The sequence below is a fragment of the Ochotona princeps genome, chromosome 17 (assembly GCF_030435755.1).
Source record: "Ochotona princeps isolate mOchPri1 chromosome 17, mOchPri1.hap1, whole genome shotgun sequence".
Lineage (NCBI taxonomy): Eukaryota > Metazoa > Chordata > Mammalia > Lagomorpha > Ochotonidae > Ochotona > Ochotona princeps.
In genome coordinates this window covers 11,108,614-11,128,495 of record NC_080848.1, presented here as the reverse complement: position 1 = coordinate 11,128,495, position 19,882 = coordinate 11,108,614, and the positions used below count along the sequence as shown (strand labels likewise).

General features: G+C 50.4%; 1 protein-coding gene across 1 annotated transcript in view; it reads right to left on the bottom strand.

Annotated features, from left to right (window-relative positions):
- PECAM1 (platelet and endothelial cell adhesion molecule 1) overlaps window positions 1-19,882 on the bottom strand; it is a 45,214-nt gene that overhangs the window by 7,216 nt on the left and 18,116 nt on the right. Inside the window, exons 9-15 of the mRNA XM_058676175.1 lie at window positions 16,027-16,314; window positions 15,304-15,411; window positions 14,482-14,509; window positions 13,771-13,844; window positions 11,530-11,583; window positions 10,486-10,548; window positions 6,307-6,363 (exon numbers count right to left, since the gene is read on the bottom strand). Coding sequence (XP_058532158.1) covers window positions 6,307-6,363; window positions 10,486-10,548; window positions 11,530-11,583; window positions 13,771-13,844; window positions 14,482-14,509; window positions 15,304-15,411; window positions 16,027-16,314 — 672 coding nt within the window. The remainder of the gene's footprint in view (window positions 1-6,306; window positions 6,364-10,485; window positions 10,549-11,529; window positions 11,584-13,770; window positions 13,845-14,481; window positions 14,510-15,303; window positions 15,412-16,026; window positions 16,315-19,882) is intronic.

Here is a 19,882-nt window from a genome sequence, read left to right as displayed (position 1 = left end):
AACACAAGAGGGAAAGAAAGTCACATCGTTCCTGTGACGAATTGAGGCCCGAAGGAGGAGGGGAAGAAGCTGACAACAGATGAGGAGCAGGGTTTGCCAAGGCTTTGCATGCCCGGTTAAAACCCACAGCACCACAGCTAAGACCAGGCCCTGAGGGGTGCCCTCTGTCTGAATCAAGACAACACAGAAGCAGAACAGGCCCTCCCACGTAAGTTCAGAGGTTGACAGGGGTGAGAGTAAACTGGGCCTGGCCATGTTCTAAGAAGAAAGGAACCAACTGTACCTAGATTACTTTCTGTTATTTACTTTTGAGAGGCAGACATAGAGAGCACAGCCATCTGCTGATTCACTCCTCCAATGTCTGTGACAGCTGGTGCTGGGCCAGGTGAAAGCTGGGAGCCGGGAACTCACTCCGGGTCTCCCACGTGAAGAGCAGGGACCCACGATTTTGAGCCACTGTCTGCTCCCTTGGAGGGTATGCATTTATATGAAGCTGGAATTGGGGGAAGAGCTGGAACCTGAACCCAGGGACTTCAACACTGGATTCAGGCAACCTAAGCAGCATGACAACTATTGCATGAACCATCCACTTGTTTTCAAGCTCCTTCTTAGCACCACCGACATTACTGCTTTAAAAAGGGCACGGTCACAGACACTTTCCCATTTCTGTGAAACTGAGCCATAAGCTATAAACTAGAGCCACTAGTCAACAGCTTAACAGGTGGAGCTTGGTCAGTTTCACAAAGTACAGGGTGGTTGCCCTGAACTGGGGTGAGAGCTATGATCTAATGGATATGGGGTCTCAGTTTGGAAAAGTGATATGGAACATGGATATGGAAAGCGGTGACCTGTGCACAGCCTTTGAACATGCCTAGGTACCCCTGCCTCCGGAGCCAGCCCCTACAACCCCTTCCAGGGCCCTTCCTGGGGCTGCTCCTTGGAGGTCGGCCTGCCCCCATGCCCTTCTGCTTATCTGGGGGAGCGGTTTTCCTTTGTGTCCTTCAGGGAAAAAGGGGTGTAGAAGCCAGAACTACGCCCTGTGAGCCATTTCCCGAAATAGCCAGCTTCCAAGTGCCATGGGCTGGAAGGCTGTGCAGGGTGGGAGCAGGGAAGGTTAGCTAGGATTCTGCTCCTCAACCAGTAGTCCAGGTTGGCCAAACTCCCACCTCCACAGGGGATCTGGGTCTTATTTTATTGGGAGGGTCATTCCCTGACCCCTGCAGTATTTTCTCTGCCAACCAAACCTAAACAACTGCTCTAGGATTTCTGGGGAGCAAGAAAAGCCCTGCTCCTTGCTGTCTTAGTGTGGCACATCTCAAGGCATCTCAGAACATTCCAGAGAATGATTCTCTAAAGTATGGTTCCCCAAACCAGCAGCACCAGAGCCAGGAAGGATGCTGTTGGAAATGCCAATCCTCAGGCCATCCCAGACTGAATCTGAAACACAGAGTGTGGGACTAGTGCCAAGTGATTTTTGTTTTTATAAACCTTGGAATGGGCCCGGCGTGATAGCGTAGTGGTTAAGTTCCTCGCCTTGCATGCCCGGGTTCCCATAAGGGTGCCGGTTCTAATCCTGGCAGCCCCGCTTCCCATCCAGCTCCCTGCTTGTGGCCTGGGAAAGCAGTTGAGGACAGCCCAAAGCTTTGGGATCCTGCACCTGTGTGGGAGACCCAGAAGAAGCTCCAGGCTCCTGGCTTCAGATTGGCTCAGCTCCAGCCGTTGTGGCTGCTTGGAGAGTGAATCACCGGATGGAAGATCTTCCTCTCTGTCTCTCTTCCTTTCTGTATATCTGCCTCTCCAATAAAAAGAAATAAATCTTTTTTTTTAGAAAAAATAAATAAACCTTGGAATCATGGCTCCAGAGACTATACCATCACCCTTACTTCTTAGAGAGGTGACAGAGGTCTGGGTGGCAACAGGTGGTTTCTGTGACTGGCTACGGGGTCAGCCAGACCACACCAGGCTCTTAACTTCTACAGAACGCAGAACTGGAGTCTCCAATTCAGCGGAAGCTGCCAGGGAAGCCAGACCAAGAAAGATGCTCCATGGAGGAGCAGGTGGCCCTTGGTTTGACAACACTGAGGAAAGAACACGGCTCAGCAACCGGTTACCCTGGGTCTTGTCCCCACTGTTTCAGGACAAGGACAAGTTACAGGTGCTTTGGGCTCACGCGCCCTTGTAGTTCAGGGGAATAACAGAGGCCCAGGATAATCTTGAAGATGAAGCACAGGAAGTGCTCAGTAAATGCCAGCTGTAATGATGACAAAGGAGGAAGGGCCTCCAAGCTAGAGAGAATCAGGTGGGTATGGGGATGTATCCGAGGGTGGGGAGTTGAGATGGGCTTTGGTCTCTAGGAAAAGCCTAGACAAGAGGAGGCTGAGAGCAAATGTGGGAGAACAGGAAGGAGGTAATTATTAGAGGCCGAGTCTCCCTTCTGATTTTGTGGGGGAGAGTGGCAGGAAAAGGATTTCTTAGCAGATGGTCACTGTGAAGGAAGTCCCAGGGAATTAACGAGAAAACCCTGTTTTTAGACATCAGCAACAGGAAAAGGAGTCTTTCACAGCCCACAGCCTCCTCCCCTTGAGCATCAGCTAAGGAGACATATCCAGAAACAGGAAGCCATGGGCTCCCTGGATTGGAGCCTTCTAGTAAGGCAAGAGCCATGGCAGTGGGCAGCTGTCTGCTCCAAGTGCCGCCGCTGCCCATGCAGGCCCAGGGCTTGGTCTGACCTGAGCTCTTGGGGAAGGTTAGAGACCAGGGCCCTAACTGGCAACAAGAACATGGCCTTAAGTCTGGAGACTGCTCTGCTCTCACTCCGGGGCAGACACTGAAGTACTGTGTTTTTAAACCAAAGTGGATGAAAAATTCACTACACAGTAGGGAAAACAACACTGCTTGGAACAAGTAGCACCTCTCCCATGAGCCTCTCTTATCCTCATTTCTCCTTTAGTCTCACATCTGAAACTGAGTTTCAAAGGGAGTAAGACATCTGGGTTGCACACCATGTTAGCGGCTAGGAGTATCTCCCAGCAAAACCAGGGCGCCTCACCATGCACCTTGAATCCCTACAACAAGGTACCTTTGGATGCCCATGGTTCTGCAGCCACAAAAAAAGAGGGTCCCCTCTCTTTGCTAACAGCAAGCTTCCCTCAGCTGCCCAACATACGAACAGCCCACAACAGTCTTTTGCCTGCCTGTTGTTTGCCAAGCTGCCTCTTTGCAGGCTCCCTAATAAAACTGGACAGACCCAGCTGCAGCTCGTTGTGACTAGAATCTATGCAAAGCATAGACTGGCCAGAGAATGACTTAATGGTTCCTTATGATCTAAGAAGACACATCTGAGATGACACTCCAGCATGTGACACACATAAAAGCATGCCTGGGAACATACACACACAAATGACTTTCCACACGCCCTGTCCTCCGTACCTGACTGTGTTTCGTTACTAATTTTTGCCCAGTTGCACCCTAACTCCATAAATTCCCGAGCCCCTTACTGAATGGGAAGATGGGCTCCTGCCCCATCTTCTTTAGAAGCCTGCTACAAAGCTAATTTTTCTCAGAAGACACATCATCTGGTGTTTGTTAACTCGGAACAGTGCTTAGCAATAGTCCCACTGCCAGGGAGCACTCCCAGGGATGAACCATCTAGAACCAGCCTGGAAACGCTGGGAACCTCCTTGAACAGCTAGCTAACTCCATCCTAAAGCAGACGCAGGGCCTGCACCCTCAGGCCTGATACAATGGGGTGGAGACAGTTAATCTCAAGGTTAGTGGAATGTTCACTGACCCTGCACCAGGGCGCATTCCAAACTGCTAAGACAATGCACTGTAAACTTTAACAAGGAGCCTTCCTGCACATCTCCCACCCACCTTATCAAGGTCCCCTGTGGTGCCCACACCTCTCCCAACAAGGAAAGGACTTTGCCTGCTGCTCAAATGGAATGAGGGCTGGCTTCAAATCCGGCAGGCTCAACTCCTACTTTCTCCCCACTGCTGATCCTGTCTCTCCTAAGATAGTCTTCTCCAACTAGCCACCTCCTCTCTTTCTTTGAACCCTAAAATTATAAGACTACTTGGCAGGAAACCAGAGTTTCCTTATCTGCATCCAAGAGGATTGCTATAACTTCCCTGCTTTCTGCAGTTTTATGGTCCTGAAGCCCAAAGGCAGGTCCTCAAATCGATCCACACAAACCAGCCTTGCTCCATGAATTTTCCCCAGATAATGTGCCTTGGAAGCTTAAGATCCCCGTCCTGGTACGTCTCTAGTTTATTGGTCTTTGTTAAGATGTTACATAAACACCAAGTTCTCGCCACCACTTTGGGCCCTGATCACTATAGTCCATCCCACATGGTGAATGCCACATCTCCCAAGAGATCTTTTCTCTTGGAACTCTGTCCCATCTGTCTCATTCACAGGGTGCCAGAGAACCTTCCCCACCTATTTGTGAAAGGTGGAGGCCTCAAGACAGAGGCCATGAAGCCATGGTCTCTTATGGTGTAAGGACGTGGGGCCTCCACTCTTCACCACTTCCTTCCTGAAGCCAAAGACAGTACAGCCCAGTGGTCAAGAGTGTGGAGGACAACTCCCAGGAAGGAGCCAGAACTCAGGGGCTTGCTGTGTCACCCTGGGAATGTGTCTTAACTCTCTGAACCTAGTCTGAAAGTGAGATTTGCTGTGAAAGTTGAAAGAGATTATGCTCGCTTCAGCAGCCCATATACTAAGAAAGTTGAAAGAGATGATGTGCTGGGCTAACAAGCACATATAGGAAACCCTAAAAAAGAGCTTTTGCATAGACACAGTGAGTTCAAAGTGGTGCTGGAGCATTCACCCAAGGAGGGAACCACCTCAGGGACCACCAGGAGCGAACAAAGCATTCCCACACAATGACCCAGGGGACCCCCTTGAACCCTGCTCCTTATCTTTTTAGCTTTCTGCTGCACTAGAAAGAGAGAGAGCACGGCCTACCTATCTTTAGATTTGCATGTCACTAGCTTTGGGTATATTGAGAAGTCAAAATGGGATAACTTGAGCCAAAAATTCTTTAGGAAATGATTTCCAAAGCCCACTTTGTCAATTTCCTCATGCAACCAGGTTTCCGCTCTGCCCATGAATGGACCAGTTTGAAGAAAAGTAGAACTGGAGAGAAGTGATCACAGCTTCAAAGACCAAGCAGCCTCGGGCAGTGAAGGGCTCCTCTGAGTGAGTGATGCTCAAAGGCTGCAGAAGCAGAGGACTGTTCAAGTTCAGGTGCTGGAGGGCATTTCTGTGGGTTTGTGCCAGGTGTGTGCTGGGCCCTAGACCAGGACTGGAGGACTGTTTAATTTCAAGTGCTGGAGGACATAACTGGGTTTGAGCCAAGCGTGGGCTGGATTCAAGACCAGGACTGCCGCAGGTTCACAGACCATGCTTGGAGTAGCCTCCTTCACAGCCCTTCCCCAGTCCACACTGATGATTGCATTTCAAAGAACCCACTTCTACAGAAGTCTCTGGTACAGACAAGATAATTGCAGAGCTGCCATTTCCCCTAGAGCCCTTCACTGCCTGAGGCTGCTTGGTCTTTGAAGCTGTTTTTGTCTTCACAGTCGCTGACTTTGAGAATTTAAGTCCTCCCCATGGATTGAACTGCACCAGAGCTAAACACAGTAATTATGAAAACCCAGCACCTGGCACCCAGCACGGTGTGCAAGGCTGTCAATGAGCAACAAGGAGTCAATGAGGAAATTGAAGCAGGAGAAACCAAAGGAAGGGAAGCGGCTGTGCAAACCCATTCAACTCCAACCCAGGAACAGCCAAAACCAAAGCCTAGGGTTGAGGAGGTAGGGTAGGGAAGAAGCAGGGAAGGTTCCCTGGGGAGCAGAGGGGAACAGACAGAGTGGCCTTTGATGGGTAGGTAAATGCAGCCTGGGCTCCAGGACCTGACTCACCCTTCCAACAGCCTCTTCCTGCTGCAAAATGGATACCAACATGCCTGAGCTTTTGCATGTAACCTAAGCACTGGTTTTCAAAGGGTTCATGCCATGTTTTGATGACTCGGAGATCTAACTCAATGTGAATGCTATGCAAATAGTTGTACTGCCAAGCTTTCTGAAAAATGTCCTGTCCTTGGTTTGAGTCTGGGGGCTGACTGAAGGGACTGTAGCGTGTGGTTGCCTTTCAAGGGTTGTGGGAGAATCAGCAACTCTGACATAAGTGGTCACCCGCCTGGCCCTCATTGCCTCCCCTCTGCCCAGCCCTCTCCCAAGGCTCCACCCAGGATTCCACGGGAGAGCCCCAGGGTGGGAGATCAGGGGCCCTTCACTCACCAGGGTTAGCTTTTCGGATCTCACTGTACACAGTCTCCGTGCCCTTCGTTCCTAGAGCTGGAAGAGGGACCAGGCACAGGTCAGTAGCTGCCCCGGACCTTAGGTCAGTCTACAGCAAAAGCGGGAACATCTGAGATTCCCCGGGCCAGGTCACCCCACCCATGCCCATCCAGAAGCAGCAGGAACCCTGCTATCCTGACTGCTGAGATACAAGTGGGAGGTGAACAGGCCACCTGCTACAGAGCAGCCCTGGACCCAGAAGGCTTCAGGTGGCCAGAAAGATGCATTGCCCAGGCTGGCAGCACCCAGCTCGTGGGGACCTCTTGTCCTGCTACAGTGACCCTTGTCATCTGCTCCACTAGCCCCTCCCACAAGGGCTGGGCTATGGCCTCCCACACCCTGGCAAGCTGGGACTCAGCAGTCAGCATTTGAGCCTGGATTGGCAGGAACTCCACACACAGCTCCAGACAGCTGGGTTTTCTGTGCAACCCTGGACCTCTCTGCAGAGGCTGATGATGCTTGGCCCTAGCCAAGGAGTTTTCTAAGAGCTCCCCAGGGGGTTCTAGTACATTCCTTTACAGGAAAGGGAGCGCTAGGCAGGGCGGGACACTTCCTGTTACCATGCTTAGCACCACACGATACTTCTCAGTGTATAACTAGGGGCTCTGCACCCTGAGCCCTCCACTCCCCAGGGACTCACCCCTCCACCACCACTCTCTCCACTGCACAGCCTTGCCACTCTTCACACTCTTAGGCTACCAGTACCAACCTTTTTCACTGCCTCATTGCTCACAGGCCTAGGACAAGCATCACTGCTGTATTCATGTGTGTGTCATCACATACCTCCACACCTTCATGCCCTCTGCGCCCCAGGGAGATGCATGGGCCTCTTGCACCCATGTGGCGCCTTTTCTACAGCACAGCAGCAAAATTCTTCCCATGACTACCTCTCACCACCCCAGTGGGCCCCAAGCCATGCCAGGGCAGCCGCTGACACCTTTAGTGTCTCCCACTCCCAAGCCATACACAGAACTACCCAGGGCACCTTCACGGTTTGAAGCAGCAGGGAACAGTGGCACTGCTCCTGGCAGGGCCTACCCCAGAAGAACAGTGTGGCAGGTGAGGTGACTGGACCCTTGCTCAGGGCACCACAGCCACTTCCCTAGGGTAGAAGTGAACACACACAGTGAGGAGGCTGAGATCCTAGGCTCCAGCATCTACCATGATAGAACTGCTGGGGGCGGGCAGAGATGCCCACACAGCTCTCTACCCCCCAAGTTTAGGGGGCATCCAGGAAAACTCTAGAGACCCCCAGACCTGATGTGGGGTCATCCACACCCCCCAAGAGATCCTCTGCTCAACACTGGGATGGTAAGTTACTTCCTGAGCACTACCCTAGGCACCTGCTGTGGGCCTTGCCTGTTGGGAGCTCCAAGCTGTGGGGCAGATGGGGTATGAAAAGAGCAGCAGTGTGTGATGATCAGGACAGGATCCATGTGTCAGGTGCAGCCAGCCCTTCCTCCTCCACCCAGGCCACATCACCATGGGGTGGGGATAGGGGTGGTAAACGGAAATAGAGGGCTGCACACTCAGTGTGGATGCTCCACGAGTTCCATCCTGTCCCCTCTGCCAGGGCACGTGAGAAGTAGCCAGCAGAGCTCTCTGGTCTTCTTGGGAACATTCCATCACCCCGTCAGGACTGAGTAGCAGGTCCTTTTCAGCTTCTCCTTCAGAGCAGCCAGGCCAGCAGGGGGAGGGCATGGTGCTGCCCCCTGGTCTGCTCCGCTCTATGACGGAAGTGGGAGAACTTGGCTCCGGGTCCCCTCCTCCAGCTGCCCCCTCTTCCCTACCCACCGGCAGCTGTCTGCTAATGACTAAACCAGGCCTGCAGGCTGTTTGTCTCTGTGTCAGCCTGGCTTCCGGAGGAGGTTTTATTTGGGCTTCTGTTTTTCTCTTGGTAGCAGAGTGAGAGGTATCTTCAACGTCATGGGGTTTTTCCCAGCAACTGCCTCAATAGCAAATTCAAAGCAAAAACAGGGACTTGATGAGTTCCTTCCCGCCCCGCCTTCACCCACAGGGGCTTCTAGATCATCAGTGGCCAGCCAGGCTGGAGCTGCACATTGTCTCCAGCCCGGCCTCCAGAGGTGGAGGAGGGGAAGCCCTGGGATCAGGGAACCGGACTGTCCAACACAGGGCCAAGTTTACTCTTCACTGGCCTTGACCCCACAAAGCCTTTTCGTCCTCAAGTTATTACCTCTCTCTTCACTTGCGGGAGGATCAGAGGCAGACATCAGAGGCTCAGGCCTGACCTCCCCCGCTGTCCCTTGGCTGCTGAGAAGGAGGTCAGGTCCAGAAAAACTGAACGTGAACCCTCTAGAGGCTATCCAGTGCCACCCAAGTGACCTCTGTGCAGGCTGGGACAAGGTAACCACTTGGCAGTTGCAGCCCCACAGCTTTGGTGATAGGAGCTCAGGCCATGGTCCCCGGCTGCATCCCAACCTAGACACCTCCATGTCTCCATTCCCTTCTGAGGGAGCCTGGGACTGGAAACAGGCCAGATGCATGCCAAGACCCAGTTCCTGACCAGCACGATGCTGCCACTCTACACTGGCACATGTACACTACACAGAACAGGATGGAAGGCCCTGGTAACAAATACTGGCCAACGGAGAGCAAGATCTAAGTTTTAAAAGAAACATGTTAGGAAGGGCTCAACAACATGTGACCATGCAACTTGCTCCTTGGAGACAATGTGCTGAAGACATATAAGTACCCTTAGATTACGAGAGCTCAGAGCTCACTGGCCCTTCTGCCTGGTTTGCAGTCTTTTTCTCCCACTGTTGTGTCCAATCTTGCAAATGGTCACTGACACCAGGACAGGAACCCAGCCTCATCTCAGCAGCTCTCCTGCAACACTTCAACTCCTCTGCACTTTTCAACCGGAAGAAGAAACCCAGATGCTACCACCATGCAACCTTCCCAAAGCAATGGAGCATGCATGTTTCTCCAAGGCAAAACCCTGTTCTCCTCTCTCTGCTTCAGTTTCCTTAACCCTCAAGCCTGGCAGGGGCCATACACAGCCTTGTGGCTTCAACCCGCCTGGCCTGTGTGGGAAGCTGAGGGCCCAGGGCAGTCACTGCCTGCTGTAGGGCTGTGGGAAAGTGCAGAGGGAAGAAGGAACAGGAGGGTCATTCTGCTCACATTCAAAATCTTGGGGTAGTTTCATCCTCTTGCTGCCCTTCCTCTTCCCCTTATTTCTTCACTAAGAGGAAGTAAGCTAGTCCTGTGGGACCAAGCCTGAGAAGTCTGACCCAGCTGTATACTATATACGTCATGGGGTGCAACATGGCACGGTGCAGCCCTAATGGGCAAAGCCTGCTTCACTCACCAGCGTGACATCCAGAATCGAACTACACAAGAGAAGATGGAAGAAGGAATCCCAAGCTCTTTCCAGGCTGGGTGATTTCAGAAAGCCATCACCACATGGCTTTGGCTCATGATGGGCAGGCCCAACCTGGAGAACTGCCCAGGACTGCCCAGCCTCAGCCTCAGCAGAAGGGGACACAGATGGCAAGTCCTTAGGAGCATCCCAGCAGGGCTGAAAGCTCCAAATGGCTGTTTCCTGTGAGTAGGCAGGAGCCTCTAGGTGAGCAAAGGTGGAGGAAGATAAGCCAGCCCAAAGCTACCGAGGTGGACGCACCACATTTGTTGTGAACCAGCCTCTCATCGGTCTCTCCAGCACAGGACTGGAGGGAGGGGTCTGCAGGCCACCCAACCCCTATCCTCGTGTCAGAGACCACTTGCAAGACTCTGCAAATCAGAGCCATGGGAACAATTAGAAGGGATCCCCTTCTTTTCAAGGTCTGGGTCCAAATGTCCTTTCAAGTAACAAATCCTTCACTGTTTTACTGGGATAGGACAAGGGGGTGGACCGCTTTGGAGGTAAAACTCTCAGAAGGAAAACTCCCCAGAAAAGACTTTACAGAGAAAACACACCGCTTTGCACCTCAGTACGGCCTGGTACTTGGTCAACGCTCCATTAGAGGTCCCAAGATTGGAAGGACAGTAACTGATCATTGTTAACACGGCACATGTTGCCCTGCCCCCTTCCGTTGCAAACCATCTTCCCTGGCATCTACACCCAAGCCGATGGCTAGGTGCCCTCCAGGGTGGCCTTACCTCGATGAGGATCCACGGAGGATACCTCCACTTCTGTGTACTCCACGTCCAAGTTCAGGGGCTCTGTTCGGAAGAACCACAATACTCTCGTTTAGACAGAATTTCCTGTGGGGGCCACTCAGACATTCTCCTTCCGATTTCTAAGGATCCTGCCTTTGAGGGGAGGGGACAGCCAGCTGCAAGCAACGACTCCGACCTAGGTGGAAGCTCAGGCTGGTGAGGGCAGGGCCATCTGGTGCCAGCCCGGGACGTAGAGGGGCCCTCAGGATCACCCCAGGGTGGGATTGGTAACAGGACCACAGACACAGAGGACAGCTTAGGATTAGTGGCAGCAGTTCACACCACTGAGTCCCACTCAAAATCCTGGCTGCCTCCCATGATCTCTAAAGCATCTGCAAAGCTGTCAGAAAGGTGTCGAGAAGTGGGTGGCCGAGGTAGCCTCCTAAAAATGCTTTGCGAATAGGAGGTGTTTGCACGAATGGACTCACTTGGGGCACTCTGGGGGCTTAGAACATGCTTCCACTTGGAATAATGGAACTAATCTGGTTAGAAGGCCCCGAGGATCAGGGGTTCTCACCGGCTGCCCAAACAATGCTCCTACCATGGGGAGTACTTTATACAGAATGTTTTGCTCACAGCCCTAAGTAGAAGAGGATTCTGAGAAATGGGGTGGCCAGGCTGGCCCCTCTGAGCTCTCACAGCAAAACCAAGCACTGTCGTGTTACTTTGTCATCCCTGAAAGTCCCTGCCTCAACTACCTGAGAGCCAGTGTCCCCTTGGCAGCCTTCTGGAGCCTGAAGCTGCTTCCTGGGTGGGCCTCAACCTTTCCTCCTCGGATCTAAGTTGCCTTCCCTCAAGGAACCAAAGATGGCGTCTTTGGAGAAAGAAGCTCCCATACCCCATCTCACATAGCACTCGGTTATGGGGTCACTAACGGGTGGGAATGACCCATATGCCTAAGGGTTTCATTTCCCTTTCCTAAAGGTCTTTTTTTTTTTTCCCTAAACAAGTGCCTAATTCAGATAAACTTTATTAGATAATTACCTTTATTTTCGTTGACTGGTTTCATTGCATGGTTTCCAACATCATCACTGTAACCTAGTTTAAATGAGAACAATGCATTAGGCTGAGTGACCGCGGAAATCCTAGCTCTCTATAAATTTTTTAAAAACGCACTGCTTGCTCAGTGGCTTCCTGCCGTGTTCCTGGCCCTGCCCTTTTGGCTGCCTGACCTCCTCCCTTGGGGTACTCCTCAGCTCTGCCCGGTCCCTGCAGTGACCCCACCCAGCTGAAGTTGAAGTCTGACATCGGAAAGGCTCAGATTCATGAACCAGCCAAGGAAGACCTCACAAACCAATGTGGTAATCAGGGCCAGGCCAAAAAACTTTGTGCCTGTCCTTCTTCTGACAATCATTGCTACTAAACAAAGCCGGGTGAGCAGGGGTGTTTGGCCTGTACCCACCTCTGGGTGTCTGGGTTTGAATACTGGGTGTGTCCCCCAGTTCCCTGCTATAGCAGACTCTGTGAGGCAGTGATGATGGCTCAAGTAGTCGTGTCTCTCGTGCCAACCTCATGGGAGACCTATACTGAGTTTCTCATTGCTGGGTTTGGCTTAGCCTAGCCCTGGATACTGCAACATTTAGCGAATGGACCAGTGGATGGAAGATCTCTAAACACCTGTTTTTCAAGTAAGTCAAATTTTAAAATTTAAAGGGGAAAAAAAAAAAGGCCCCAAATCTGGGCTGGGACTGGCATTGTTGCATTATGTAGTGATGGCCACATCTGAAAAATCGAGAACCCCCTGCTCTGCTGTCCCTCCTGGCCCCGCCCCATCCTGCCTTGCAGACTCTATCCTGTATCAGGAATCAGGGATCAGGAATTCCTGGACTGGCCAGGCACCCTGCTGAGCAGAACCCCATGCTCATGGTAAGTCTCACAAGCAGGTATTTCTTCATTGGAGAATTTGATTTGATGCCTAAGTGAAATCTGTCCACTGGTTTCCCTGTGGCAAAGGTGAAGTGATCCCCATTTATCCAGGTGGAATATGTGAGGAGAGTGAAGGCCTGAAAGCAGAGAACACCAAACCCTATACTATAGTGCCCTGTCCATCTTAACTAAGCACTTATCCTACACTGTGCCTCTAAAACCTTGCAGGCTGAGGAGTGACAGCAAAAACTAGCAGACTTCCTTTTCCTTCACCACAATCTCACAAGTAGACGCATCCTTCCTTGGCAACCTCACCACATGATTTTTTTTTATTTCTTTAAGTGGCAGTTCTCAGTTTCTCACTCTGAAGAAGCGCTTTGCCGCATCTCTTTGGCATGTCTGGACATGACCCCTAGGTACTGGGGCCATTATTAAGTAAAACAAAGGGTGCTTGAACATAGGCATTGCAATCTCCACGACAGTGCATGGCTAACAAACGACTAACAGGCAGGTGGAGTGGACAGTACAGATATACTAGAAAAAGAAGGACACAATATTTTTCTACTCAATATTTTTGAATTCTAGTTGATTGTGGGTATTTAAAACCACAGAATGTGAAACTACAAAGAAGGAGGGACCCCAATCTTATACGTGTAATAATCCCTGTTCTGAAGATGTTTTGCCAGGGGCTGCTGTGCTGGCACAGTGGGTTCAGCTGCCCTCAACCCATATCAGATCACCGGTTTGAGTGCTGGCTGCTCTATTTCTGATTCAACAATCTGCTCATGTCATTGGGAAAGCAGCAGAAGGTGGCCCAAGTATGGCCCAACTGCATGGGTCCCTCTCATCTGCCTAAGAGACTTGGGTAGAGTTCCAGACTTTAGCTTTAACCAGAACCAACCTAGCTGTTGCAGCCATTTGGGAGTGTGAACTAGCTAATGGAAGATATCTCTCTTGTGCATGCCTTGTCATTTTTCCTTTCAAATAAATAAATAAATAAATATTTTTTTTTAAAAAAAATGTCTTGCTAGTGCTTTAATATCGTATCAGGTCTCCGACAATGAAAAACAATTACGCATGAGCAACAGTTAAAATTTTGAAGTATCACCAACTATTCTCCATGTTTCATGCCACAGGAGGCTTAGAAAGTAGTGACATGAAAATAGATTTTTCTACCTTTCTTCTATGTTTTTTTCTTTATCAGCTCACCATCCAATGGCTGATAAGATGAAGGAACCCTGATTGAAGCCAGGGATCTCCTAACATCAACCCCACTTAGAGCTCCTGCATCTGAGAAGGCAAATGAATCTATAGCAAGTTAGGAAAAACTCTCAGCAATGAAGAAAACCTTTATTTTACCGTAATGACTGTTGACTTCAACATTGGGATCTGACACCTTCTCATTGTTGGAGTTCAGAAGTGGTACTGCTGGCCTTAAAAGAAATGGAAAACAGATCTTACAGAGAGGTAAAATACATGTATATGGACCTAAGCCCAAACTGACAGAATAATCGGGAAATCATGAGTAAATTAAGGAGAGTTTTCCAAAGGGAGAGAAACTTCACTGTCTCATTTGGAAAACTAACATTCCCTGCCCCCCCCCCCCCCCCCCGAATACCAGGATGCCACACCTCCCCAACCCTCACACTCTGCTACTGCTTCTCAGAAGAGCAGAGCACTCTTTTCCATACTTCTAGTTTCCAGACTTTATGACAATAGCACGCAGCCATTTTGTACAGACGAACTCCACTCTGCCACATAAGTATGTTTTAAAATTCCTGCCCACTATCGTTATAATTTCCTAAGGAGAAGGGCATTTCACAAATAATAGTGTAGGAAGAGCATGAGCTCAGGACGAAGGCCATTCCTTCCCATGAAATCAGGAATCTGCCCCTGGGACAGACACACACACACACAGCCCCTGTGTTTCTGAGCTTGCAGAGAATCACTGGAGATTTCCTAAGGGCCAGACTCCCCCTACAGACACAGTCTTCCACGCCCACACAGCAGCCACGCCCACACAGTCTTCCACGCCCCACACAGCAGCCACGCCCACACAAGGACACTGACCTGGACATCTCCACCGGCATCTGCTTGCCTTTGAGAAAGAAGAGAGAAACAAACCAGCGTCAGAGAAGGCCGCACCCTTGGCCTGGGGGTGGGGCACTCACATCCATCATGTTTGTCTTGCTGATGATGGAATGCTCACAAAAAGGAGAAAACAGGGCTAGATCCATTCACCCCTAGGGGTGGGAGGATCAGAAAAGGCAAAAAAAAAGGGAGAAAAATGGGAGGAGGGAGGGAAGGAGGGAATGGGCTCTCTCCATTCTAGATTAGAGTATTGTACATCGTTTCCTCGCCATAGGACGTTTTGACTTTGTGAGCCAACCATGATTTCTGTGAGCAGAGTCTACCAGAGACCAAAAGTGGGAGCCAGATTAGCTGGATAGGTGGGCCTCTCTGATCCAGGACAATCCCACAAAGTAAAGGCTGAGTCAGTTACTTCGCTTTCCATTTCACACTGGCAGAGCCAACGCCACAGTCGGCCTTGGGGAGGAGTTTGCCCTGGAGCCCGTCCTTTCCCATTGGAGAGAAACATCCCAGGCTCCTCACCCTATCTGCCCTGACCAACTCTAGAGGCTCGCCAAGCAGCATCTTGCCTGGTGAACCTACACAAACAACGTTACTGTAACTCCTCCAAGTCCAGGCTCCACACCTACCACCGCTTCAAGCTTTACTTGTCAAAGGAATTCGCTCTTCCCCCAATCAAGGTGTCTTCAGCCCCCTCCAGGGCAGAGCACCAGCCACCCAGGGGAGATGAGCTCAGCCTGCCTGTGGCCAGCGCCCTGGGAAAGACCATCTGTCAGAAGGGAGGGAGAGAGCGCGGCTCACCCTTGGCTTTCCTCAGAAAGTAGCAGCGGGCCCCGATGATCAAGGAGGCAATAATCACACCGATGACAACCACTGCAATCAGTCCCTTCTGCCACGGGGCAAGGAAGACTGCAAGAAAACATTAAAATGTGTAAGCTCCCCTCTGTCAGCCAGAAACAACACCAGACTTAACAGCGTCGCAGATACGCCGGATGGGTATAGTCCTGATAATGAATGTTGGTCTAGCTCTGGGAGATTCGGCACTCCTGGCTGGTGCAGAAGGGATGGTTTCTGCTACCAAAGACAGGCAGCTATGGTGTTCCCGGAGGGAATAAGCTAGCTCTGGGGGTGCAGACTTCTTTGTGGGGTGCCTCCTAGGTCCCCCTTTGCTGGAGGGGTTCCCTACCTACCCATGTCCCTTCTGCATGACTCAGAGGCCCCTTGGGCACAGGTGTTCCTGAGGGGAGATGTTTGACTGTGAGACAAGTGGTATCCCTCTTAAGAATCTGGGATTAGGACTGTACAAAAATATTCCCAGTTGCTTACCCACACTATTTCCTGTTTCTCACTTAAGCTTACTTAAGTAAGACTTTCAATTCATTCCAATAATGTTTGTCACTGGCAACCAAAGAGCCTGGAAGACACTTGGTTTCTTAAGTCTCAGGCACGCCCTCTGCCAGGTGGTGTGGGGTTTTTGACCTTGCCCTGGGAGCCCAGGCTGAACCTGGCTGGGGCTCGACTCACCTGTGACAGTCAGGGTGTTGCTCTGGAAGGCACGTGCGGCGAAGCTGGCCCGGTTGGAGGCAGTGCAGTAATACTGGCCCTCCTGCTTTTTGCTGGCCTGATCCGTCCTCCAAAATGCCTGTGTCTCATTCGAGGTGACCTGGTAGAAGGCTTGGTCCTGGTTCTCTTTGTAAAACTTGTACGTGATCGGGCCAGTGCCTTCCTTCACAGAGCAGCGCAGCACCATGTCTTTCCCAGTCTCCACCACTTCATTGAGTAGGATGGAGAGCCTGACCTCTTCCACCGGGGCTGGAAAGAAAGAGAAGGGTGAACTCCTGGCTGAGGGCTGAAGATAAGGAACTTGTGCTAATGGACCCCTCTTGGCTTCACTGACTGAGTCAACTATACAGGACATGGAGGACACTCCGCTCTCTTCTTACCTCTCATGTATTTCTGACCACTCAGCTTGGCAGTAAAACCAATGAGCAGGTCATTTGGGTGTGGGTAGGTGTGTGCGTCAAAGAGAAAATGACCGAGATTTCTCTCCCCTTGCTTACAAAAAATGCTCACCACGCCCAGATGTTACAAATTACCTTGACCCAGGGCCCATTTTTCTTCTTTTCTCTTTCATTTATGCTTTCACATCTTCATTTGTGCCTTTCTTCTTACTTGCTCCACTTGCCCCAAGTTTGAATCCCACTGCTCTAAGTCTGAAAATGCACTCTCTCCACTTTGCAAGAACCCTGAAAGGTCACCTGAGCCCCTGACCGTGGTCCCTGATTCTCCTGCAAACAAACGGCTGTTATCCAGCCTCTCCTGCTGCACTCAGCTTTCTCTGGCTTCTGCGCCACCTCCCACCCCTCCTCCTTATCCACTCCTTATTTTCTCTTTTATCTTCTGAAAAGTTCAGTCTTCAGCGCCCCATCCATACTTGTGTCTATTGATTGTGTCTACACTCGGAATTTCTATTCCAGAGCCTTGAGCACCTATACATGTGCCCTGCTAGCAGCTCCAGGTCCCCCTGCATCGCCTACCCTGGGAGCCCAGCCAGTGTCCTTGCCAGTGGCTCCAAGAAGAACTCAGCTGCTTCCTTTATCATCCTCACTCAGCCACCAAAACGCTGGTCCTGAGTTGGCTCACCAAGTAGACTTCCTCCCATGGGGAGGATGGCCAAGTCAGCAGCAGCCATGCTGCCCCATGAACTACCTTCTTGTCCCGGCAGAGGCCAATAAGACCATGAGGCAGTGCTGGTGGGAGGAAGCCACACCAGGGCAGACCCATCCCAGATCTCTTCCACTGGGCAGCATAGGCGTGATAACAAATAGGGTTCCAGAGCCAGACTGCCTGGACCCAAGCTCCAGGCACACCTCCTGCAGGCTGTTTGCTAGGAGCTTTATTCCACTCATTAAAAACAAGATTAGAGCCCAGTGCCATGGCTCAATGGCTAAATCCACACTTGGCAAACGCCAGGATCCAATATGGTCACTGGTTTGTGTCTTGGCTGCTTCACTTCTCATCCAGCTCCCTGCTTGTGGCCTGAGAAAGTAGTTGAAAATAACTGAAAACTTTGGGACCCTGCACCCACATGGGAGACCTGGAAGAAGCTCCTAGCTCCTGGTTCTGGCTTTGGATTGGCTCAGCTCCAGCCATTGCAGCCATTTGTGGAGTGAGCCAGCAGAAGATCTTTCTCTCTGACTCTTCTTTTCTATGTAAATCTGCCTTTCTAGTAAAAATAAACATATCTTTTTTAAAATCTTAAAAAAAAGGCTACCTTGCTCCAACAGGTCTTATGTGGTCATCGGCGGTATGAGTTGGAGTAATTTGCACCCGTATTTCACACAGGGTTGGATACTTGGTCAGAGCTGAGGAAACGGGAAGCATGAACATGCTTCCTGCTTAACCCAGCAGCTGCACCAGGGCTTCTGTACTGGCTTCCTAATGTACTCTCAGTCTAAAGTCTCCACTCCTTCTCTCTGATGCAGTAACAGCTCACAATACCCTCAAGAAGTTATTCTCGGGGGAAACCATAATGCTAAGGGAAATGAGCCAATCCCAAAAGGTTAAATACCACATGTTTGCCTTAATTTGATATGATGTTATGTATAACAAGTTATGTTATGAATGTTATATGTTGTGTATAAACCAAAATTGAAATGTCAATGAGGTGGTCACAGAAGGTGGATAAGAAATCGCATTTACTTTTACCATATTGGTTACTCATTACTATGTCAATTAATTCCATAATGATGTAAATTTTTGCTGATGGTAAGTTGGAGCTTTTAATTGATCGGGATGATACTCTGCTGGCTCTGTCTTCAGACCAGAGAGGGTATACCTAAGAAGCCGTTGAACTTGACTAGACAATAAGATGCTGGACTCTATGTTTGGTATATGCTTGCAATGGGGGAATCTCAACTGAACTTGAACTGTGGTTATGCAACAAGGTGGAGGAATCCACCATGGTGGGAGGGTTTGGGGAGGGGTGGGGAGAATCCCAGTACCTATGAAACTGTGTCACATAATACAATGTAATTAATGAATTTAAAATAAAATTAAAAAAAAAAAAAAAAAAAAAAAAAAAAAAAAAAAAAGAAGTTATTCTCGGGGTTAGTTCTGTGGTGTAGTGGCTAAAACCACCATGTGGGATGTTAGCGTCCCCTATGGGGGGCACTAAATCTTAACCCAGTTGCTCCATTTCTGATCCAACTCCCTAAGGAAGGCAACAGAAGATGGCCCATGTGCTTAAGTCCTCGCTACCCACATGAGGGACTAGGAAGGAGCTCCTGGCTCCTGGATTGACCTGGTTCAGATCTGGTCTTTGCAGCCATTTGGGAATGAACCAGTGGACGTAAATCCTCTCAGCATCTGTCTTTTTTTTTTTTTTTTTAAGATTTATTTATTTTTACTGCAAAGTCAAATATACAGAGAGGAGGATAGATAGAGAGGAAGATCTTCCATCTGATGATTCACTCCCCAAATAGCCGCAACGGCCGGAGCTGAGTCAATTTGAAGCCAGGAGCCAGGAACTTCCTCCAGGTCTCCCACGCAGGTGCAGGAACCCAAGGCGTTGGTCCGCCCTCGACTGCTTTCCCAGGCCACAAGCAGGGAGCTGGATGGGAAGTGGAGCTGTTGAGACTAGAAACGGCGCCCATATGGGATCCCAGTGCGTCCAAGGTGAGGACTTAAGCCACTAGGCCACCGTGCTGGGACCAGCATCTGTCTTTTCCTCTTTCTCTGTCACTTTACCTTTCAAATCCACCCACCCATCCATCCATCCATTCATCCATCCATTCTTTCTAAAAAGAGAAATACAGGAATCTCACTGCCCTCTTGGATCTTTCTATCTGATGCACAACTCCTGCCCACATCAACACACACTGGAGTTAAGTAGTTAATGAACCACAAATTAATGGTACACAATTATTATACATACCAGAGACCAAAGACGGCCAGGAGGGGAGCCTTGCTATGCTCTTGTGGTTCTGACAGGTACAGGCTCCATATACTGCAGCCCCTACCAGGGCTGACAGGAAAGCAGCACCCTGACTTGCCATCCTCAGAGATGGCGCTGATGGCCTGCGAGGCAGCAAACACCAAGAAGGCCCCACTCTGCCCCTTTCCAGCAGCCATGCTTCCTGAAAGTCTGGGTGTTCTTCCTCTGAGAGGTGTCGGCCATGTTTAGAAAAGGGGCTATACTGATTTCAGCAATTGCTTCTCACCCCTAGTATTTTGCAGCCCTGTTTCTAGATCCTGTTTGTGAGTGGGTACACATTTATTGTACGGCTTTTGTACAAGAATCACTCACGTTTCCTCTCATCCCCATGCTCCCTGGGCAAGCCTAACTTGGAAAAATGTTAACTAAAGCCCCCAGGTCCTT